This window comes from Capra hircus, chromosome 26 (genome assembly GCF_001704415.2).
Source record: "Capra hircus breed San Clemente chromosome 26, ASM170441v1, whole genome shotgun sequence".
In the NCBI taxonomy this organism is placed as follows: domain Eukaryota; kingdom Metazoa; phylum Chordata; class Mammalia; order Artiodactyla; family Bovidae; genus Capra; species Capra hircus.
The window spans coordinates 31356-55616 of record NC_030833.1 but is presented as its reverse complement, the minus strand read 5'-3'; the positions used below and the strand labels follow the sequence as shown (position 1 = coordinate 55616).

The following is a 24261-nucleotide window of genomic DNA, read 5'->3' as shown; positions in this document are numbered from 1 at the left end:
CAATACTTTGGCCACTCGATAGGAGGAGCCAACTCATTGGAAAAGACCCTGATGCTGGGACAGACTGAGGGCACAAGGAGAAGGGGATGACAGACAATGAGATGGTTGGATGGCATCACTGACTCATGGAGATAAGTTTGAGCAAACTCTGGAAGATGGTTGAGGACAGGGAAGCCTGGTGTGCTGCTGTTCATGGGGTCACAAAGAGTTGGGCAGGACTTAGTGACTGAATAACAACAACTTCAGTAAGCCCTTTAAATATTGTTTTACCTGTGATTTCTCCCAGAGTTTCGAAGTCCAGTTAATTCCCTAACAATTTAACGTATCCTAGGGACTTCCCTGGTGGTGCAGTGGATAAGAATCTACCTTCTAATGCAGAGGACATGGGTTCAATCCCTGTGAAGATTCCACATGCTGTGGTGCAACCAAGCCTGTGTGCCACAACCTCTGAGTCTATGCTCAGGGCCCGCAGGCGCAGCTGGTGAGCCCCTGTGCTGCGGCTACTGAAGCCCGCGAGCCTGAAGCTTGTGCTCCGTGAGAAGATGCGCTGCCACGCTGCGAGGCCTGTGTACCGCAACTAGAGACCTGAACGTAGCAACAAAGACCCAGTGAAACCAGAAATGAACAGACAAATAAAAACTTTAAAATAGGTTAAAAGTATCCCAGACAGTAGGAAAAGATGACGATAATTTCAGTTGTTTCTAGAGTCAGCACAATGCTAATAGAAGAACATAATAAGACGCGAGAATCTGGAGCCCAGCTTTATCTACGGATATAGATGCAAAGCTGCTAAACACAGTGTCAACGCGTTGAATCCGTCAGCCTGTAAACAAACTGTGGCTCCGTGAAATCCCTGGTTGTGAAGCAGAACTGTAAGACTGCTCGTACATGAGGCAGTGTTTTCATGCAGCATCGTACCAGCGGATTTAAAAAGAAAAACCCGAGGATTGTCTCAGTTAAAAGGTATTTTACCATCTCAATAGCCATCCCTGCTAAATCCTCCTTGTTAACTAGAGAAAGAAGAACATTGTCCCAATAGGGTTGCCTTTCTGCCACAACGGCACACTTGACGGAGAAGCACCCACTCCTCCCATCCCCCCTCTGTCGTCTCGATGGAGAAGCACCCATGCCTGCCAGGCAAGGGCAAGGCCACCTCTGTCATCCCAACTAGTCAACACTGTTTGAGATGATGCAGGCACCTGCATAAGATGTGAGACAAATAAAAAAGACTTTCTCCTGAAAAGATAGACTCAAAAATGTCATTACTTTATAAAGACATCTGTACCTGCATTTAGACTTTGTTGTTTGCCCATCCGAGAGCATTTCCACAGAGGACCTAGAATAGTAGGGCCTGGCCCCAGACCACGTGCTGCACCCGGGAGGCCTAGGCTCACCTGCACCTGCCCTTGGGCCCCTTTCCGGGAGGCACACACGCAGATAAGCTGCCACGTGTAGTTGTTTTGGCCTGTGGGAGCCAGGGGGCCTGGTGTGCCTCATCCTGTCCTCATGCCCGCCAGTCAGGGCTTGAGCTGGAGCTCCCGGGAAGGCTGACCCTGCCTGACCCTCCAGCACCAACAGGAAGGACAAACCAAAAAGAAAAATGCTGTGTGGACATGTCTGCCTGGCAGGGTGGAAGAAGAGGACAGAGGGGTCAAGGTGGCTCTGCTTCCATGCTGGGGACGGGGCCCCGCCATCCCACATCAGCCCCTGGGGGGGGGGACAGAGCGGGGCCCTCAGCCCACCACCCAAGGGCACAAAACAGGCCCGAGACTCCTGCCGGCGTCAGCGCCCCTTCACGGCACAGGGAGGCACACGTCGGACACCGTAACACGGCTGTGGCTCTAACTCCAGAGCAAGGGACTGTCACAGTGCTGGGGCCTGAGAGGGAGAGCGGGTTAGGACTGGCTCAGTGTGTGCAATGCAGCCTCAGTGCGAAGTGTGTGCAAAGCACGTGTTCTGCCACTGAGCTACACCCCCCGCAGAGGTGATTTTTGTTCTTCTCGCTTTCCTTCATATTTTGTATTGTACATAGAGATGGATCACGTATTTAAAAGTAAAATCAGAACCTATTAATTGAGATCTTCCAATGTCACCGGAAAGAGGACAGAATTAAATCACACAGGAAACCTCTGTAAAATACCCAGAACATTATAACAGAAACAATTTGGAGCTCTGTGGTGTCCTGCACAAATAAAGACAGGACATTTTAAAACATAAAATCTACTCAGATAGCTCATTGATTTTAACATACGCAATAAAAATTCTAATATTTTTGATTTTAGAATTTGACAAAATGCTTCTAAACAGTAATTACCCCCTAATTTTCTATAATGAACATGTACCATTTTTAATAGTCAGAGATTAACTTTTTCACAATTGGTCAACTCCTTTTTTTCCCCTCTACTGAATCTGCCAGTTGATTTGACAAAGTGGACTAACATTCGGGTGCTGAATTTTTATTCTCTGGCCAGGAGTTTGGCTGCTGGTGATTCAGCACCATTAGGGCTGCTCAGGCAAAACTCCTGCTCAGGGGCTGAGAATTGCACCAGGAGGTCAGGCACTCTGCCGTGGAAATGATGAGCACAGAATTGATGTTGTCTTACATAAATCCTACCAGAAACAGACCCATGTAAACAGGACCTTACTCCCCCTTGTCCGCCCGATGTCAAAGGGAGGGCAGGCCCCCACCCCGCGCTCTGACCTATGGGCTGGTGGAGCCTGCTGGGTGCTGTGTTGGCTGATATTGGTGCGGGTGTCAGCAGCCAGTGCTGGCAGAGCCCAGGCCTGGCCATGTGGGCTCCTGGATAAAGCTCTGATGAGTTGCCACTGAAGGGATCAGCCTTTGAAATGATGGCCAACAGCAGCTAATGATAAACTAATATCTTGGGCTGGAGGACAAGGAAGGTGGCATTGGTCAGCTGCTCACCCTCCTTCTCAAGAATGTGTCATAAAAGCTTTGCCTCTCCACAGGAGCATCCTCGAAGGTCGGCAGATCCCCCACGGGCACCATGGCCGCCCTGGGCATCACGGTCGCCCTGCTGGTGTGGATGGCCACCCTGCTGCTCATCTCCATCTGGAAGCACATCTACAGCAGCTGGAAACTGCCCCCTGGCCCTTTCCCACTGCCCATCATTGGGAATCTTTTGCAACTGGATATTAAGAACATTCCCAAGTCCTTCACCAGGGTAAGAGAAATATTGTTGATTTGAGGGGGCAGAATTCAGAAATTAGATGTAATATGTGTGCATTCAACTCACTCTCAGACAAATTATAATTCAATACCAGCTTGTTGTGAATCAACTGAATTACCAGTTCCACCCAAGAGTGCTCATCAAAACGTTAAGCTGCTGATGCAGCTTGGGCGTGCTGCTGAGTGGGCGCCGCTCACGGCTGGCCCCAGAGGTCCTGCCTGAGCAGTGTCGACTGCCTTGCTGTTGGGTGGCTTGGCCAGCCCAGTGTGGCCGTGGCTGCTGCTGCCTGCCCCTGCTATGCGAGGCGGGACCTGCATTGACACCCGATGCACACTGGCTGGGTGTCTGCAGCTCTCCTTAGGTGCCAAAGAACAGAGGGAAAGGGAGGTGTTTCCCCCCCTACACACACCTCTTACTGCATTTGTTGTGACCAGTGGATGAGCTCATAAATCTAGAAACTAAATGCGTTGATGAATCTATTAAGAGAGTTAACAAAAGAATGTCCCAGGGCGCAGAGCGCTTTAAAAGGCATTGACGAGCTTCACTCTCCAGGGAGGAAGATGGGCTTGGGGACTCTGGACAGTTCAGATCCAGGGTGTCCAACAGCATCCTAGGGTCCAGGACCTGGACTGGGGACAGCAGACTGGAGGTGGTGGGGGCAGTCACACGGGGAGACCTCGGGGGGACCGGAGGAATCAGCCAGGCCTTCCGAGTTAACTGTGTCTGGGAGGGAGGGGAACGAGGTGCACCCAGGTGCTTGCACCGGGATGCGCTCCCCGTGGAAGAAGCCACCGTGGGAGGCCTCCCCAGGTAGCTCTGGGTTCTCCTGGTCAGCAACAGCGGCCTTGGGGAGCACGCTGAAGCATGGGCCTCCTCTTGGAGTCAGCGCCGGCTCACCCCGTGGCCTGTTTGTCTCCGCAGCTGGCAGAGAGGTTCGGGCCGGTGTTCACCCTGTACCTGGGTTCTCGGCGCGTCGTGGTTGTGCACGGCTACAAGCCCGTGAAGGAGGTCCTGCTTGACTACAAGAATGAGTTTTCTGGCAGAGGAGAAAACCCTGGGTTCCAGGTGCACAAAAACAACGGTGTGTCCTGCTCGGGGTCGGGGTGCTGGGAGAGATGTTGAGGGAGGCCCAGAAGTGACAGGAACAGCTTGCTAAAGATAGAAGGGTGACGCGATCCGCAGACAAGTCAGGTGAGGATCGGTTCATCCGGTCATTGCTCCGCGTGTGCTGATAAAAGCTACTGTGTGAGCCTTGCACACCAGAGCGGACAAGACCTGGAACATCCACCCACTGACCAGCAAGACAGACTTATTCGTAGAGAAACAGGCCAGAGGGAGGTGCTTCTGTCTGGCCCAGCGGTGCCTCCCTCCACAGACCTTTCTGCCTCCCTGGGTCCCCCGTCTCTCCCGGGAGCTGTTTCCACTCACAGCTTCAACTGCTCCGGGGTGTGGGGGCTCCATCTACTGAGGTCCCTCACCCATGAATGGCACCCGCCTCTCCATTGAGGGGGTCTCTGATGTCCCACCCGGGGCTGTTCTTAGATCAGGAAGAGGGTGCTGAGATGTCCCTGTGACCCCTTTTTCCTCTGCCCCTCCCAGCCCCCAGGCTCCAGACCCAAGAATTCCCTATGCAGGGGAGGAGGCCTGGGGATCTAACTGGTCTTTATTGGAGTATTTTCCAGAGTCTTGACTTCAGACTCCACCATCTGTGTCTCCTGGGAAGTCCTGGAGCCAGGGTGGGGGACCCTGGCTGGTGGGGGTGCCCCTCCTGCCCTCCCAGCTCTGAAGGCTCCTGGCCCCTGCTGTCCTCCGACCTCAGCCGCTTGTCCTTGGCCGCTTGCTCTCTGGTGTTTAACTGAGATTCTAAAGCAGATTAGGGTGAAACAGTGTCCCTTCTACCCACAAAACTTGGAACCCTCACTTCTTCCTGGGTCAGTTTTGGTGATGAGCTTCTGGAAAACTCATTCATTTTGTGGAGGATTTCCGAATTGCTGTGCTGACAGTTGTGTGTGGACCTCTTGCCGCATTTTTGCAGCCTGCGTTTCTGAGGCATTTGATTGTCTCTCTCAGATACTGTGCTTTTGGTTTTCTTCTTAGGGGCTCCTGAAACCAAATTAAGCACTGTCATTTACACCGAGGAGGTTTACTGGAGGAGAGCCCCGGGAGGGCAGGAGTTCTGGAGTCGGAGCTTTATCATGGTCAGGGGCGTCCAGGGAGCCCTGGGGCAAGTCGTGTGCCCCTGAAGGCCGTCAGGCGGAGCCGGCTCCCACACCCTGCAGCTGGGGCACCAGGGGCCTGGCTACCCACTGCCTGTCCCACACGGCCTAGGGCTGACCCTGCACGTCAACCAGGCATTGGAACCAGGTCTGTGGTCCCCAGGAATAAGGACGTGAATGTCCTCGATTACCGTGGTGTGGAGCAGCAGCTTCGTATCAGTGTGCTGAGAGGGCCGCCCATCACTTCAGTCAGTCTGCCAGGCTCTGGAAGGGGAGCTTCCCTGCCTCCATTTCTGCCTGTTTGGTCCCAGGCGATGGCGCCTCTCTGGGGTCTGTCTCTTCATCTGCACGCCTCTGTGTCTCACCATCTCTGCCAATGCATCTCTCTTTCTCTTCGTCTCTTCTCACATTTTTCTGTATCTTCTTTTCTTTCTACACAATTCTCCCCAAAACATTTTTAAACTCCCTTCTTCCCCACCCCTCCCTCCTCAACCGCCTCCTCTCCTCACCACGCGCTCTTCAGAGTGGTCCCCCAGCCCCTCTCCTTCCTCCCTTCCTCTAGCGTCTCAGGCCCTCAGGCCTCGGGGCACAGCCTCTGCCCTATCCTCCAGCCTCCTCAGCACACACTCCCTGATCCCTGCCATCCTTGCTTGTCCACTCTCTGTCCTGGGCCAGCAACGTGGAGGGCCAGAGCCGCCCGAGGCCTGGCCAGGCTGAGGCCGCAGTCAGCCGTGAGTTTGGAATGTCCCTTCCCTAGGTGCCCTCCTGGGCTGCTCTGCTGCATACTTGGCTTCCACTTGGCCCATAATACGATGTCCCGCAGGAATCAGTGCCAGGGCACCTGAATACATGACCCTGAGGTCAGTCCTACCTGTACTTTTAACTTGGTGAAGAGTACCTGTAAACGGGCCTCCTCCATGCCCACACACCCATCAGTGGTCATGCTCTCTGTCCACGGGCTTGTCCGCGTGGCTGCCTCCTTGGGTCACACACCTCTTCTCCCAGCCCCGCTGGTGCTTCCTCTGCAGGCCAGCCAGGTGTCCTCTTGGGCCTGGCCAGACTTCCTTCAAGAAAGACTGGGGCCATGGCCTTCCTCAGACCTGGACACGCAGGCGGGAAGCAGCTTGAGGGCTTCCCAGCTCTCGAGGTCTGCCGGCTGGAACCTTGGATTTTAGTAAGGACTTGCTGTGAAGCCAAGAGGTGCAAGTTGAGGCATCTGCAGTGTGAGGTCAAGAACGACTGGAAGCAGTGTGACGTGGCAGCCTGGACGGAAGGGGGTTTTGCAGAGAGTGGGTGTGTGTCTCTGTGTGGCCGAGTCCCTCCGCTGCTCACCTGCAACTCTCACAACCGTGCTAACTGGCTATGTTGCTACTCTCCTGTGAAAGCTGCTCAGTTCTGTCCAACTCTTTGTGACCCCGTGAACGGTACAGTCCATCCAGGCCAGAATACTGGAGTGGGTAGCCATTCTCTTCTCCAGGGGATCTTCCCAATACAAGAATCGAACCCAGGTTTTCCATAGTGTAGGCGGATTCTTTACCAGCTGAGCCACATACCCTAATGCAAAATGTTTTGGCGTTAAAAAAAAAAAAAATCACTGAAAGCAAAACGGCCTCAAAGGAATTAGTCAGCAGGCAGGAAAGAGGCTGGAGGCACTTCTTGGTAGTCAGGCACGGTCCCCCTCTCGTGGGGGGACGCAAGACATAGTGAGGGAAGCAAGGAGGCTATGACTGAGGAGCTTACATGGGCCACAGAGAAAACCAGGCTCCACGCCAAAGGCCCCCCTGCAAACCGGAGCGCTGGTCCCTGCGTGGCCAGTGGGCCCCTCAGCGGCCCCTGCAGAGTCGAGCCCGTTACCCCTGCCTTTCTCCTGAGAAGAATGTTGGCGGTAACGGTCCTCCTGCTCCTTCTCCTTAGGGATCATTTTCAACAACGGGCCGACCTGGCGGGACACCCGGCGGTTCTCGTTGACCATCCTCCGTGACTTAGGGATGGGCAAACAGGGCAACGAGCAGCGGATCCAGAGGGAGGCCCACTTCCTGCTGGATGTGCTCAGGAAGACCCAGGGTGCGTACAGCCTGGGGCTCACACCCACCCCTCCTTCGACAGTTAGCCCACAGACACCACTTCACAGGTCGGTTTCCTCTCTGATCCTGGGGGTAAGGTGATCACCGAGGGTGTAGCTGGTGTATCCTGAATCACTGACAAGTAAGGAAAACCCAAGTGGCTCACACTTCCACCACCTCCCAAGAATTCTCTCGGTTCTAGGGCGTCTCCTCACAAGCACTGGAAACGTCCCTCCTGCTGTGCCCACAGCAAGCGCCCTCTCAATGCCCCTGTTTTCCAGGCCAGCCCTTTGACCCCACATTTGTCATCGGCTTCGCGCCTTACAATGTCATCTCTGACATCCTCTTCCACAAGCGCTTTGACTATAAAGACAAGATGGGGCTGAGGCTGATGAGTCTGTTCAACGAGAACTTCTACCTGCTCAGTACCCCCTGGATCCAGGTGAACTGCTGTCCTCTCTCTTGCCTGCTTTGCACCCTTGCTTCAGTTTGATGGTTTACAGCAGGGAAAGGATGAGAAGGGTCACTTGTGTGTGTGTGGACAGACGGGCACACAAGACTAGATAGCATGAACTCTCCTTCTGGAGACTTCCATGGAGCCTGCAGTTCCACCCAGCTAGCCTTGGGACACTTACCGTTTCACTCTTTAAATTGATCCTCACCAGACAGACAGTACCTCTGCCTATGTGCTCATGTTCCCACCACAGAACTCACACGGCCTCATAGAGTGGTGCCCAAGAAGATACTTTCAGCCAAACTGTTCCAAATAATACAATATTGACAGCCATAAATTTGGGTTTGGAGAAGGTTATTATCCTGGCATACAAAATGCTATTGCATCCAGAAAAAGTTGTGTATAGTAAGGAAATTCTCTCCGTCCTCTCTTTCCAGCTTTATAATAATTTCTCAGACTACCTGCAGTACCTGCCTGGAAGCCATAGAAAGCTACTGAAAAATGTGTCTGAAGTAAAAGATTACGCCTTAGAGAGAACGAAGGCTCACCAGAAGTCCCTGGAGCCCAGCTGCCCCCGAGGCTTCCTCGACACCATGCTGATAGAAATGGCAAAGGTGCATTCGCAGTTCGCGGCTTCTGGACCAGGCGGAGCTGAGCGCTTGGCTGTTATGAGATGGGCTTGCAGGGCAGGGGGTGCTTTTTTCAGATTTATGTGATGACTTGCACCGTGGTGTCCACGCCGCCCACACATCCTGATGCTCTCAGTTTTACACACATGTGCTGGCTTCAGCGTGACCTCCACACACATTGACACTCGGCCAGCCTGCCAGGCCATGCTGCACTCTGCTGTCTGTTGAGCTCACCAACAAGATGGCTTCTCTTGGGGAAGCTGTCTGGGGGTGTGGATTGGGGTGAGTGGGACCTTCACGCTGGCTCCCTCCAGCCCATGTTTTTTAACCCCTTCTGATCAATGAATGACTGCGTCTCATCTGGGGAGAGGCCCTCAGCCTTCCTCCTCAGCACTTAACTCCCAAATTGTGCACGACCTCAGGGGGTGCAGGCCTTCCCAACACAACCTCCCTGACATCCTCTTGGGTCCCCACCTAGATCGGCCACACTTCTGTCCCCTTGGCACCACAGGAGGCTCTGGAGCGCCACACCTGGCTTCCCTGGAAGACTTGCTCCAGTTGTCTGAGAGCCTTCTCCATCTGCTGGGCCCCCTCCCACCCCTCTTCCCATTGTAACCTGCTTCCTGGGACTGAAAGGTGCAGCTGTGGGGACAGTAGGAGGCCGAGGGCAGCCCTGCAGGAGCCCCACAGTCAGCCCTGGGCTGCTGGAGGTCGTGGCACAGGGCTAGGAAGGGCCTCAGCCCCCAGGAGGGCCCTTGGTGGCATAGAAGGATCTCCAGTCTCACAGCCAGGTGAGGGTGCAGCCCCCCACAGCCCTTTTCTGGGGGCCTTGGTTCCCTCACTGTGCGACAGAGCTGATGGTTCTGTGCAGGATGGGCCCGAGGAGCAGGCGGGGCGGGCAGGTGCGCCTCTGCTCAGGGACACTGGGTCTCTTTTTCATCCACCTGAAGATGTTCCCTCATTGAGTTCCTGTCTCTAATCCACAGGAAAAACACAGTGCGGACCCCATGTACACCTTAGAAAACATCGCTGTGACTGTGGCCGACCTGCTCTTTGCAGGGACGGAGACCACCAGCACCACCCTGCGATACGGGCTCCTGATTCTCATGAAATACCCAGAGGTTGAAGGTAGGACAAGCAACAGGCCAGGGCTCTGGACCTTGTGGCTGCCACATGTGGACGGAGACCCTGCATCCCTCAGCCTGGGACATTTAAGCTTCAGCTTCCTGTCTGCAAAACAGGGAGTGCCCCTGGGATCCCTGGAGGAATGCTCTGGGGGACGTGTTCTTGTACATGACAGGCACTTGGTACTCAGCCCTCCCACACCCACTGCCACACCCAGATTGCAAAAGAAAGTCCAGTGAAGAAACGCTATACTGCCAGAATCCACTCCAGGACATGATCTGTTTATGAGAGAGCGAACATGTGCTCATCACCCTAAGACCCAGCCTTTCAGGAAGAGCTGGGAGGGAGGAGTGGGCAGGGGGCAAGACCTCCTGGCTCATCTCACCAGATTGGAAGAGGGAGCACAGGAGGAACCCCAGGTAAAGCATTGCAAGTCTGCCTGCTGCCCTGGGTCCGGCCCTCCTTCCTAGGGCTCCTCCCCAGCCCTCCTCCCCAGGCTCTTCCCCAGCCCTCCTCCCCGGGCTCCTCCCCAGCCCTCCTCCCCAGCCCTCCTCCCCGGGGCTCCTCCCCAGCACCTGGACCAGGTGAGCTTGGGGTGGATCAGGCATGACTTTGGGGGCTGCGTGCACAGAGCGTCAGGCGTTAGAAACACCCCCTACCCCGGCCCATAGGTGAACAGCACTGCACGTCAGCAGGCTGGCCAGCGGCAGCCCCTAAGGAAAGAGGAGGCAGAGGAGCCACGCCAGTGCTCAGGCCTGGAGCTCCCACCTTTCACTGGGCTGGCTCACAGCTGCGGTGGGGGTCCCCACTGCAAGGAGCCCCTCACTACCTCAGCCATGCCTCTTGCTGATGATAATAATTTGGTTCCTACTGTGTGACAGATGTGGGTATTAGCTCTTTAATACACTGTGGTCTTGAAGGCTGATGTGAAAGGGCTTGAAGTTATTACCTCGGGAACATGGGTATGTGACCCATCCAGGGTCAGACCTGGTCCGTCTGACTCCAAGGTCTTCGCCTTTCTATTGGACAGAAAAGTAGGGGGAAGGAGCCCAGAGTCCACAGAGCAAAGCCCCTCTGGGTCTGGGGCAGTTTTGAAGGAGCTCTGACCATTCTGTACCATTCTGTGTACCATATCCACAGCCTCCAAAATTGTTATTTTATTAATCATGACAAATTTCCGGTACAGAGAAAAAGACAGAAAATGAATGTGACAGTCGTCTATACATCCATTGCCAGACTTAACATGTTAGCATTTTGCAGGGCTAACACAGAGCTCTTGGAAAGAAAGATTACAGAGCCAGCTGAGGACCCTCCTCACCCCCCTGGCTTCCCCACACCCCAGACTGCAGCCTCCCTGGAGTGCTGTGTAGCACCCCGCGTAGGGCTTCTTACATTTACCAATTACTAAGTATTAGTATTTACCATTTACTAAGTAATACCATCTGCATTGTTATATGTGTTGAACTTTTTTTTACTTGGTTAGCATACTGCAGGGAGCTGTGTAGTCCTCTCAACATATCACAAAGGCCCACAGGCAACCTCAAGCCTAGCAAGGAAAAGCAACTGCCAAAGGCTGCTGTTGCCTTTGCCAGGAGAGGGGCTTCCAGAGTCCTTCCTCCAAGGCCCCTCAGGAGTGTGGCATGCTTGTCTATTTCCATTCTCCATTCATCCATACTCCGAAGAAGCATGCAACAAGCCAGCCTGGGGTCACAGTTAATAGAGAGCTTTCCTCCTGCTAGAAATCCCCAAGACCCTTTTTTATTCTCTACTCCTGGTGTGACGACAAGCACTGGGCTAGCCGTGACCACTGAGAGAACGGAGGCCATGAACAGACAGGTGAAGGCTGTGGACCGCACACAGCCTCACCCAGCTTAGCTCTTACTGCCATGTGTGGATGGATTAGCCAATAACGTGAAGCTCCAGAAGCATCTCCTGGGTCTATGGAGGGGTGCTGAGCCAGCCTGGAGTCATGCATTTATTCCATGCATATCTTGGCAGAGAAACTTCATGAAGAAATTGACAGGGTAATTGGGCCAAGCCGAATCCCTGCAATCAAGGACAGGCTGGACATGCCCTACCTGGATGCTGTGGTGCATGAGATTCAGCGATTCATCGACCTCATTCCCTCCAATCTGCTCCATGAAGCAACCCAGGACACAGTGTTCAGAGGATATGTCATCCCCAAGGTCAGATGTGAGCCTGAGTGCACACCCAGCAGATCAGCTGCCTTCCAGGGAACAGGATGGGGCCGAGGACACCCCGTCTCGGCAGGTGTTGCTGAACACTAGGGGCTGGGCCAGCAGAGTGCCGCTACCTGCAGAGTGCCGCTCCCCCAGCAGGCCTGGTGCAGACCTGGTGACCCCAGAAATGAGGCCGTCTGGGAAGGGGGTTCCTCAGGTGGTGGCTGGGGTGGTGGTGTGTCCCAGAGCCAGGAACAGACAACAGTGCCATCCAGCCCTGGATGTGCCACTCAGAGAAGCTACTGGAGCTCTCATCACCATCTAGTCATGACTCCGCCTGCTATCTGCCCTTAGGGAAAAACTTCTCCAGCTGGAAATGTACCATTTGTCTCATGTAAAACTCAGCTGGGGGCCCCCAGATGAAAGCCTGTGACATGTTAACCTGACTGACCAAGGCGGCCTGTGTTCCCTCCAGGGCACACTCATAATTCCGACGCTGGACTCTGTCTTGTATGATAGGCAAGAGTTTCCTGAACCAGAGGAGTTTAAGCCAGAGCACTTTCTGAATGAAAGTGGAAAGTTCAAGTACAGTGACCATTTCAAGGCGTTTTCTGCAGGTAAGAAGCACCCAGAGGCAGCACCTTGTGTGGGACTGTCCCTGACCCCTACTCTCTGCTCCACACGTGACTGCCTCGTGCCCCTAACCCCAGCCTGACCCACGCGTGCTCTTGCCAGTGAAGAGAGGCTAGGTGCCATCTTGTCACTGGGAGTCCTGAGACTGAGTTGAGGATGAGTCATTTTTCTCCTTAGCTACTTCGTTTAATAGAACTTGGTGAACTCTTTCACAGCTTTATTGCCTGCCTCTCCATAATTTTAAATAAGGGTCACAGCAAAACCTAGTACTCGGTTACCTGGACCCATCAGAGGGCCGTCTCCCCTCCCCAGGGAAGGCCTCCCGTCAGTGTGCTGCGAGGGAAGGTCTGTGACCAACTCTGTAACTATAACTCTCAACGCGAGAGCACTGGCTTCCCCGTGGGCCCCCTTCTCCCCTAGGACGTCAGGCTGAGCACTGGCAGAGTCGATTCTCCTGACCTACCACAGGTTTATGCACTTGAGAGCTGGTGGTTGAGGCCCTGATCCTCCTACACTGGAATCCGCTCTGGGCTCCCGTTCAGTGGGTAGATGGGCCCCGTTCTGCTTCGGTGCCGTGACTCATGGCCTCCTCCCACCCCCCTCCCCCTGCTCCCTGGCCTGGGACAGAGTCTTAGTGTTGTTGTCGCCTCCAGGAAAGCGGGTGTGTGTTGGAGAAGGCCTGGCTCGCATGGAACTGTTCCTGTTCTTGGCCGCCATCCTGCAGCACTTTAACCTGAAGTCACTTGTTGACCCCAAGGATATCGACCTCAGCCCCATTGCAATTGGGTTTGGCAAGATCCCGCCCCGTTACAAACTCTGTCTCATTCCCCGCTCAGAAGTGTGAGGCGCAAACGCCCTGAAACCCTGGGCTCCCCTGCATCCCCTCTGCGAGGACTCTGTGAGCCCAGGCTCCAGAGGGAGCCAGCCGGGCCAGAGACACTGCTTTCCAGCCCACGTTCCTCAGACAGAGTTTGAAAGCAAAGTGCGAAAAGATTGTGTCAAACTAATTAAACTAATTAGAGCAAACTATGACGTGGCTTGTGTTGGAGCTCCCAGAAATCATGATAAGTAAGAACATATCAGTGTCGTTTAAAGTGAACTTCTGAAAAAATAGAGCTGCCCAGTCATCAGAGTCAGTATGTCTTATAAAGGAGTCACAAAGAGGAAAACAGATGTTAGTTTGTTGTTCAGAAAAAATAAAACTGATATAGCTTTGGCTATCTTCCCTAGGAGATGAAGTTCTTCCTTCAGGCTCACTAGTAGCATCATCCTGTGCTATATTTTAAGACTGAAATATATCTGAAGAGTCATCGTAGACATCTGATGTTATCTCTTAGTGTTAAAGTCTGACTTTGTGCCTGCAAGGGGAAGTTCTCAGCATGTAGAGACTCTAGCGTGGAATGAGGCAGAAACTTTGAAATCTTTAACCAGCTCCATAACCTGAATCTCAGAAGAATCTGTGAAACAGAAGAATAATTTTGGACAAGAACACTGTCCCCATCCACCAGGCACACACCAGGAAAACCACTGTATGCCCAGCCCCCTGCCTTGACTTCCCTGTCAGTAAAAGGGGTGTGAGAGCAGCCCCTCCAGGGCAGAGATGTGAGGGCTGAGTGGGTGTGATGCGGAGCTTTAGAATGTGCAGTACCTGAGTCCCATGTGTGTCCCAGATTCCTTAGTAAAGTGAGTCAGCCCAGCGGTGCAGCCTCTTCCCATCTCCCACTGACCCTCCTGCTTCTCACGTAGGAGGATCCTGTGATAACATCGTGGCCACGTAGGTAACCCAGGACCGTCTCCTGTTCTCAGGGTCCTTACACTAATCCATTACATATTCAAAGTTCCACCTTCCATGTGAGGTAGCTTACATATAGCTTAGAAGAAAGTGGTGTCATGTCCCAAGCAAACCCAAAATCTAGCAGAACAAATTACAAGATCTGAAAGCCTGAGGGTCCCTTTTGGCTTGAAGCTCTGCCTGCTGAAGCCAGTGGGGCAGAGTTCCTACACTTGATTCTCTGCTGGGCAGGTGTCATGCTGCTAGATCTTTGTCAGACAGCCCTGGCTCCACCAGTTCAGACAGGAACAGTCTATCTTGTTGGAAGCAAGTCAAAGATTCCCATTTTTGAAACCAAGGAATTGGCCCTGATGATCTGAGTCACTTTTGGGGTCATGCATCACTTGTCTAAAAGCATAACACACTTCACAGCTGAATAGCTCTGTCATCTCATCCTGTAAAATCCATGAAGTCCAACAGCATATATTGGTTGCTTTCCATCTTCACTTCAGACTGGCAGTTTTCCTGCTGAGGTAGCTGATTAATTCCCAGTTCACACCCAATACTAATTTCCTTATCCATGGGACACTGAGTCACACCCTTGATCTTCTCTTCCAAACATGAATACATTTTTTTCAGTCAGTTCAGTTCAGTCTATCAGACGTGTCTGACTCTCTGACCCCAGAACACCTGGACTGCAGCACACCAGGGCTCCCTGTCCATCACCAACTCTTGGAGCTTGTTCAAACTCATGTCCAAAAGCCGGCGATGCCATCCAACCATCTCATCCTCTGTTGTCCCCTCCTCATCCTGCCTTGAATCTTTCCCAGCATCACGGTCTTAACAAATGAGTCAGTTCTTTGCATCAGGTGGCCAAAGTATTGGAGTTTCAGCTTCAACATCAGTCCTTCCAGTGAATATTCAAGACTGGTTTCCTTTAGGATGGACTGGCTTGACCTTCTTGCAGGCCGAGGGGCTCTCAAGAGTCTTCTCCAGCACAGAAGCATCAGTTCTTTGGTGGTCAGCTTTCTCTATGGCCCAAACCTCACATCTTTACATGATACTGGAAAAATCATAGTTTTGACTAGAGGGACATTTCTCAGAAAAGTAATGTCTCTGCTTTTTAATATGCTGTCTAGGTTTGTCATAGCTTTTCTTCCAAGGAGTAAGCGTCTTTTAATTTCATGGCTGCAGTCACCATCTGCAGTGATTTTGGAGCCCAGAAAAATAAAGTCTGACACTGTTTCCACTGTTTCCCCATGTATTTGCCATGAAGTGATGGGATGTCATGATCTTAGTTTTTTGAACATTGAGTTTGAAGTCAGATTTTTCACTCTCTTCTTTCATTTTCATCAAGAGGCTCTTCAGTTCCTCTTCACATTCTGCCATAAGGGTGGTGTCATTTGCATATCTGAGGTTATTGATATTTCTCCCGACAATCTTGATTCCAGCTTATGCTTCATCCAGTCCTGCATTTCACATGATGTACTCTGCACAGAAGTTAAATAAGCAGGGTGACAATACACAGCCTTGATGTACTACTTTCCCGATTTGGGATCAGTCTGTTGTTCTATGTCCAGTTCTAACTGTTGCTTCTTGGCCTGCATACAGATTTCTCAGGAGGCAGGCAAGGTGGTCTGGTATTCCCATCTCTTGAAGAATCTTCTGCAGTTTTTTGTGACCCACACGGTCAAAGGCTTTGGCATAGTCAATAAAGCAGAAGTCGATGTTTGTCTGGAACTCTCTTGGTTTTTTGATGATCCAGCAGATGTTGGCAACTTGATCTCTGGTTCCTCTGCTTTTTCTCGGTTCACATACTGTTGAAGCCTCACTTGGAGAATTTTGAACATTACTTCGCTAGCGTGTGAAAGTGAAAGTTGCTCAGTCATGTCCAACTCTTTGCGACCCCTTGGACTGTACAGTCCATGGAATTCTCTAGGCCAGAATACTGGAGTGGGTAGCCTTTCCTTTCTCCAAGGGATCTTTCCAACCCAGGGATCAAACTCAGGTCTCCTGCACTGCAGGCAGATTCTTTACCAGCTGAGCCACAAGGGAAGCCCATTGCAAGCATGTGAGATGAATGCAATTGTGTGCTAGTTTGAACATTCTTTGGGAATGCCTTTTTTTGGTGATTGGAATGACAACTGATCTTTTCCACTGTTGAGTTTTCCAGGTTTACTGGAATATTGAGTGCAGCACTTTAGCAGCAGCCTCTTTTAGGATTTGAAATAGCTCAGCTTGAATTCCATCACCTCCACTAGCTTTGTTAGTAGTGATACTTCCTAAGACCCACTTGACTTCGCATTACAGGATGTCTGGCTCTAGGTGAGTGATCACACCATTGTGGTTATCTGGGTTATTAAGATCTTTTTCGTATAGTTTTTCTGTGTATTTGTGCCACCTCTTCTTACTATCTTCTGCTTCTGTCAGGTCCCGACCATTTCTGTCCTTTATCGAGCCTATCTGTGCATGAAATGTTCCCTTGGTATCTCTAATTTTCTTGAAGAGATCTCTAGTCTTTCCCATTCTCTTGTTTTCCTCTATTCCTTTGCACTGATTACTGAGGAAGGCTTCTTATCTTTCCTTGCTGTTCTTTGGAACTCTGCATTCAGATGGGTATATCTTTCCTTTTCTCCTTTGCTTTTCACTTCCCTTCTTTTCTCAGCTATTTGTAAGGCCTCCTCAGACAGCCATTTTGCCTTTTTGCACTTCTTTTTCTTGGGTGGGGTTGGTCTCAATGACTTCCTCCTGTGCAATGTCACAACCTCTGTCCGTAGTCCTTCAGGCACTCTGTCTATCAGATCTAATGCCTTGGATCTATTTGTCACTTCCACTGTGTAATTATAAGAGATTTGATTTAGGTCGTACCTGAACGAACTAGTGGTTTTCCTTACTTTCTTCAATTTAAGTCTGAATTTTGCAATGAAGAGTTTGTGATCTGAACCACAGTCAGCTCCTGGTCTTGTTTTTGTTGACTGTATAGAGCTTCTCCATCTTTGGCTGCAAAGATTATAATCAATCTGATTTCTATATTGACCATCTGGTGATGTCCATGTGTAGAGTCTTCTCTTGTGTTGTTGGAGCAGGGTGTTTGCTATGACCAGTGCATTCTCTTGGCAAAACTCTGTTGGCCTTTGCCCTGCTTCATTTTGTACTCCAAGGCCAAACTTGCCTATTACTCCAGGTATGTCTTGACTTCCTACTTTTGCATTCCAGTCCCCTATGAGGAAAAGGACTTCTTTATTAATGTTATTTCTAGAAGGTCTTGTAGGTCCTCATAGAGCTATTCAATTTTAGCTTCTTTGGCATTACTGATTGGGGCATAGACTTGGGTTGCTATGGTACTAGATGGTTTGCCTTGGAAATGAACAGAGACTGTTCTGTCATTTTTGACGTTGCACCCAAGTGCTGCATTTCCAACTCTTTGATTGACTCTGAGGCCTACTCCGTTTCTTCCAAGAGATTCTTGCCCACAGTAGTAGATATAATGGTCATCTGAGTTAAAGTCACCCATTTCAGTCCATTTTAGTTCACTGATTCCTAAAATGTTAATGTTCACTCTTGCCATTTCCTGTTTGACCATTCCCAATTTACCTTGATTTGTGGACCTAACATTCCAGGTTCCTATGCAATATTGTTCTTTACAGCATCAGACTTTAATTCCATCACCAGTCACATCCACAACTGGGCGTTGTTTTCACTGTGGCTTTGTTCTTTCTGGAGCTACTTCTCCATTCTTCTCCAGTAGCATACTACTGACTGGGGAGTTCATCCTTCAGGGTCCTATCTTTTTGCCTTTTCATACTGTTCATGGGGCTCTCAAGGCAAGAACACTGAAGCGGTTTGCCATCCCTTTTCCAGTGGACCACATTTTGTCGCAACTCTCTACCGTGACCCATCTATCTTGGGTGGCCCTACATGGCATGGCTCATAGTTTCATTGAGTTAGAGAAGGTTGTGGTCCATGTGGTCAATTTGGTTAGTCTTCTGTGATTGAGGTTTTCATGCTGTCTGCCCTCTAGGCTGAGACCCTCCCAAATGTCCCAGTTCTTGCCCTCCTTGTTCAGTAGCCCTGCCTTCAAGTCGCTCCTCTCCTCGCATTCCTTGACGAGCAACTCGAAGGGGCTGCTTTGCTTCATTGGCGCTGTGAAACGTGACCAGCGAATATGCTGCTGTTTCCAGCCACCAAGTCTTGTTCGCCCTACACTATGTATCCAGTTTCATTTTTAAACTATTTGAACAGTTCTGCCTTCCACAAAGACTGCACCTTGAACACAATTAGGCCAAGTTCTTTACCAGTTTATTATAAGTATCACCTTCCCTCCATTGTCCAATAAACTTTTCCTCATGTCCTTCCAAGACCTTTTCAATATAGTCTTTCTCACTCGTACATCTGGCAATATTTTGTACATGAATATGAAAAATGCTCTAATAGTGAAAGTTTTCTCTACAACTCTCCCCTCCATTCTGAGCTGCTACCAGAATTACTTTTAAAAGCCTCATCACAGGGACCATGTGTACCTCCCCCAAATTCATATGTGGAAGCCCTAGCCCCCAGTGTGACAGTATCAAGAGTTTCGACCTTTGCAAGCTGATTAGGTCAGAGTTCTCCTGACTGGGATTAATGCCCTTATGTAAGAGACCCCACATAGCTGCCTTTCCCCTTGCCATGGGAGGACACACTGAAACTGCCCTTAGCGAGGAAGCAGGCTCTCTCCAGACACTGAATCTGTTGGTGCCTCGATCTTGGACTAGGCAAGCTCCAGAATGGTGAGAAACAGATGTCTATTGTCGATGTTCCCAGCCTGGGAAGGGCCGGCTTACACTTTGCGTGGAGTGTTGCATGGCCAGGAAAAGGTTCACTGTGGACTGCTGGGTGCCCACATCTGGAGGCTTTGTGACCTGGGAGTGAAGTTCAAGGAGTTGACAAGGCTGGGTCTGGCCTGAGGACCGAGCGAGTGAGCATGGGACACCTGCAGGCCACGTTCACTGTCCAACTCTGTCTGGCAATGTCGTGAACCTCTATGACATTGAAAGAGCTTCCCTGCTGACTCAGATGGTAAAGAGTCTTCCTGCAATGCAGGAGGCCAGGGTTTGATCCCTGGGTCGGGAAGATCCCCTGAAGAAGGAAATGGCAGCCCACTCCAGTACTCTGGCCTGGAGAATGCCACGGACAGAAGAGCCTGGAGGGCCCCAGCCCGTAGAGTCGCAGAGCTGGACACGACTGCATGGCTGACGCTTCACTCCACATCCTGGACATCCAGTTTGCTCATCTGTAGCGGGAGCGCCTTTAAGGACTAATGGACTAACGAGTTGCACCCGGCTTCCCAGACAAGCCAATGTGAAGTGCAGGTGGAGTCTCACTGTGCGGCAGTTGCTTATGGGGTCTCTTCAGCAGGTGAAGTATCAGGTCCCCTAATGCGCTGTGTAGCCTGCTGAACACTCCAGGTTTCATGTACAGTTGACACAGGACCCAGTTTTCAAGAACTGTGAGTTCCAGGAGGGAATCACTGGGCTCTGGATGGCCATTCTGTTTTCTAGGAATAAGGTAGCTATTATGAAGCATGAAGGGGAGGTGCCCTATGAACAGATTTCTATTGGAAAGACAGCCCTACAGTCTGAACCCTCTCATTAGTGCTTTAGAGCAGAGGCAGAAAAGCCACAAAAAGGAGAAGATACTAGCTTTGCATAGCCAATAAATTACCATTGCTTCTGCCCAGAGTGAAGGAGATTTGGGTAATAATGGAAGGTCTGGAGGCTTCCCAGGTGGCTCAGTGGTAAAGAATCCACCTGCCAATGAAGGAGACACAGAAGATGCAGGTTTGTTCACTGGGTGGGGAAGATCCGCAGGAGGAGGAAACGGCAACCCACAAGTATTCTTGCTTGAAAAATCCCATGGACAGAGGAGCCCGGTGAGCTACAGTCCACAGGGTCACAAAGAGTAGGACATGACTGAGCAACTGAGCATGCATGCAGGCAGGGAAGGACTGGACCGGTTTTCAGAAGGAGACCTGAACTGGGCTGAGAGGGGTTGTTGTTCAGTTGCTAAGTCGTGTCCAACTCTTTGAGACCCCATGGACTGTAACCCACCAGCCTCCTCTGTCCATGGAATTTCCAGGCAAGAATACTGAAGTGACTGCCATCTCTTTCTCCAAGGGCTTGTCCCCACCCAGGGAACAAACCTGCATCTTCTGTGTCTCCTGCATTGGCAGGCAGATTCTTTACCACTGGGCTTGGCAAAGGCTAAGGAAATGTTACTTATTGGAGAGATCTTGAGAATGTGGTCTGGGATGGAGGGATAACCTGTCACAGCTGAAAGAATCTGTCTACAGTGCTCCCTAAATATTTCCATTCCGTCATTGTGCACTCATCATTTCTGTGATCTGAATGCTCTCACACCTGTTATACCCTCAACTTTTATATCCAGGGGTACGGTGATGCTCTCTCTTCCTGGTAGTTCTTTCTGTTCAGGAATGGTTTGTCAGGGTATTTCTGCCTTATAAAAAAGATTGGGGAGTGAACGGGGTTGGGGTAGGGGTTCAGTTCAGTTCAGTTGCCCAGTCATATCTGACTCTTTGCGACCCCATGAACTGCAGCACGCCAGGCCTCCCTGTCCATCATCAACTCCTGGAGTTCACTCAAACTCATGTCCATCGAGTCGGTGATGCCATCCAGCCATCTCATCCTCTGTTGTCCCCTTCTCCTGCCCCCAATTCCTCTCAGCTTCAGAGTCTTTTCCAATGAGTCAACACTTCGCATGAAGTGGCCAAAGTATTGGAGTTTTAGCTTTAGCATCCGTCCTTCCAAAGAATACCCAGGACTGATCTCCTTTAGAATGGACTTGTTGGATCTCCTTGCAAGGGGCGTCTCCTTGCAAGGGACTCTCAAGAGTCTTCTCCAAGGTAGGGGTGGGGAGAGAAAAAAAGGATTTGAAGCCATGTGTGATTGGCTAGGCTCATGTGATTTTTTGTATACATCAGATATCTTGACTTTTGGATATTATCCAATCTGCCACCATTAAGCCAAAGCACATGTTTATTTTGACATTTTTGAGAAATGCAACGAACTTAGGACAGGAAAGAATCTGCTTGCAATGCAGGAGACCTAGGTTTGATCCCTGGTCAGAAAGATGCCCCAGAGAAGGGCATGGCAACCCACTCCAGTATTTTTGCCTGGAGAATTCCACAGACAGAGGAGCCTGATGGGTCTCAAAGAGTGGGACACGATTGAGCGACTAACATTTTCACTTTTAAGAACAAATAAATTCTAGAAGACCTTGCTTTAAATATGCTTACCCTTTTTTGCTAATGCTTTCTGTGGACTAAGTGGGCTCTAAGGGCTAGTAACATGTTTCCCATTTAACATCTGTTCTTGATAATCATAAATTCTACAGCACAATAATAGAAGCCTATTTTCAAACAAACTAGGAAAGTTATCTTTCCTATTAGAGTGAATCACTCTTCATTCTAATTGGCTCCAAACTGATTTTTCAGAACGTAAATAAAACATAGCATATACCCCCATAGAAATAATAGACTCATGATGTAAAAAAGGTGAAAATTTGAAACATAGTTTTCTGGTCTGTTCACAGCTGATTTGTAAAATTCATGTGGTTTCTTCATTGCAACAACCTTATTGAGATCCATCCAAGTAACATTTGTTTTCCTTTCAGAAGTTCTACTTATGGTTATGAAGTCCTATTGATCGTATCCAGCATGTAATATAAGACTTCCTTCTCTGCATAATTTTGTTAAAAACATTGAGTTTGGGGTCTAGACATATCATTTAGATTTTGCTCAGTAATGAATCAACACAAGTTTACCGACTTAAAAAATAAAAAATAATTTAAAAAATTTGTTACAAGTTCTGTGGTTCAGCATTTTGTTTTGTTTTGCCTTTTTTAAAATTAATTTTTATTGGAGTGTAGTTGATTTACAATGTTCTGTTAGTTTCTGCCGTACAGCAAAGTGAGTCAGGTGTGCAGATATTCACTCTTTTAGAATCTGTTCCCATACAGACTATTGAGTAGAGTTCCCTGTTATGTACAATAGGTTCTTATTAGTTATTTACTTTATATATCAGTTCAGTTCAGTTCAGTCACTCAGTCATGTCCGAATCTTTGTGACCCCATGAATTGCAACATGCCAGGCCTCCCTGTCCATCACCAACTCCTGGAGTTCACTCAGACTCATGTCCATCGAGTCCGTGATGCCATCCAGCCATCTCATCCTCTGTCGTCCCCTTCTCCTCCTGCCCCCAATCCCTCCCAGCATCAGTCTTTTCCAATGAGTCAGCTCTTCACATGAGGTGGCCAAAGTACTGGAGCTTCAGCTTTAGCATCATTCCTTCCAAAGAAATCCCAGAGCTGATCTCCTTTAGGATGGACTGGTTGGATCTCCTTGCAGTCCAAGGGACTGTCAAGAGTTTTCTCCAACACCACAGTTCAAAAGCGTCAATTCTTCGGTTCTCAGCCTTCTTTACAGTCCAACTCTCACATCCATACATGACCACAGGAAAAACCATAGCCTTGACTAGACGGACCTTAGTTGGCAAAGTAATGTCTCTGCTTTTGAATATGCTATCTAGGTTGGTCATAACTTTTCTTCCAAGGAGTAAGCGTCTTTTAATTTCATGGCTGCAGTCACCATCTGCAGTGATTTTGGAGCCCCCCAAAATAAAGTCTGACACTGTTTCCACTGTTTCCCCATCTATTTGCCATGAAGTGATGGGACCGGATGCCATGATCTTCGTTTTCTGAATGTTGAGCTTTAAGCCAACTTTTTCACTCTCCTCTTTCACTTTCATCAAGAGACTTTTTAGTTCCTCTTCACTTTCTGCCATAAGGGTGGTGTCATCTGCATATCTGAGGTTATTGATATTTCTCCTGGCAATCTTGATTCCAGCTTGTGTTTCTTCCAGCCCAGCATTTCTCATGATGTACTCTGCATATAAGTTAAATAAGCAGGGTGACAATATATAGCATTGATGTACTCCTTTTCTTATTTGGAACCAGTCTGTTGGTCCATGTCCAGTTCTAACTGTTGCTTCCTGGCCTGCATACAGATTTCTCAAGAGGCAGGTCAGGTTGGTCTGGTATTCCCATCTCTCAGAATTTTCCACAGTTTATTGTGATCCACACAGTCAGTGTATATATGTCTGCCCCAGTTCAGTTCAGTTCAGTCGCTCAGTTGTGTCCAACTCTTTGTGACCCCATGAATCACAGCACACCAGGCCTCCCTGTCCATCACCAACTCCTGGAGTTCACTCAAACTCACGTCCATTGAGTCGGCGATGCCATCCAGCCATTTCATCTTCTGTCATCCTCTTCTCTTCCTGCCCCAAATCCCTCCCAGCATCAGAGTCTTTTCCAGTGAGTCAACTCTTTGCATGAGGTGGCCAAAGTACTGGAGTTTCAGCTTTAGCATCAGTCCTTCCAAAGAACACCCAGGACTGATATCCTTTAGAATGGACTAGTTGGATCTCCTTGCAGTCCAAGGGACTCTCAAGAGTCTTCTCCAACATTAGAGTTCAAAAGCATCAATTCTTCGGTGCTCAGCTTTCTTCACAGTCTAATTTTCACATCCATACATGACCACTGGAAAAACCATAGCCTTGACTAGATGGACCTTTGTTGGCAAAGTAACGTCTCTGCTTTTGAATATGCTATCTAGGTTGGTCATAACTTTCCTTCCGAGGAGTAAGTGAAAGTGAAAGTGAAGTCACTCAGTCATGTCCGACTCTTTGCGACCCCGTGGACTGTGTAGCCCACCAGCCTCCTCTGTCCATGGCATTCTCCAGGCAAGAATACTGGAGTGGGTTGCCATCTCCTTCTCCAGGGGATCTTCCCGACCCAGGGATCGAACCCAGGTCTCCTGCATTGCAGGCAGACACTTTAACCTCTGAGCCACCAAGTAAGCATCTTTTAATTTCATGGCTGCAATCATTTGGGAGCCCCAAAAAATGAAGTCTGACACTCTTTCCACTGTTTCCCCATCTATTT

General features: G+C 50.0%; 1 protein-coding gene across 1 annotated transcript; it reads left to right on the top strand.

Annotated features, from left to right (window-relative positions):
• Nucleotides 2968–13717, top strand: LOC102182294 (cytochrome P450 2E1). The gene is made up of 9 exons (XM_005701375.3): nt 2968–3185; nt 4113–4272; nt 7322–7471; nt 7752–7912; nt 8362–8538; nt 9540–9681; nt 11677–11864; nt 12334–12475; nt 13145–13717. Exons 1-9 carry the CDS (start codon nt 3009–3011, stop codon nt 13333–13335), a joined length of 1488 nt encoding a protein of 495 aa, XP_005701432.1. The 5' UTR covers nt 2968–3008; the 3' UTR covers nt 13336–13717.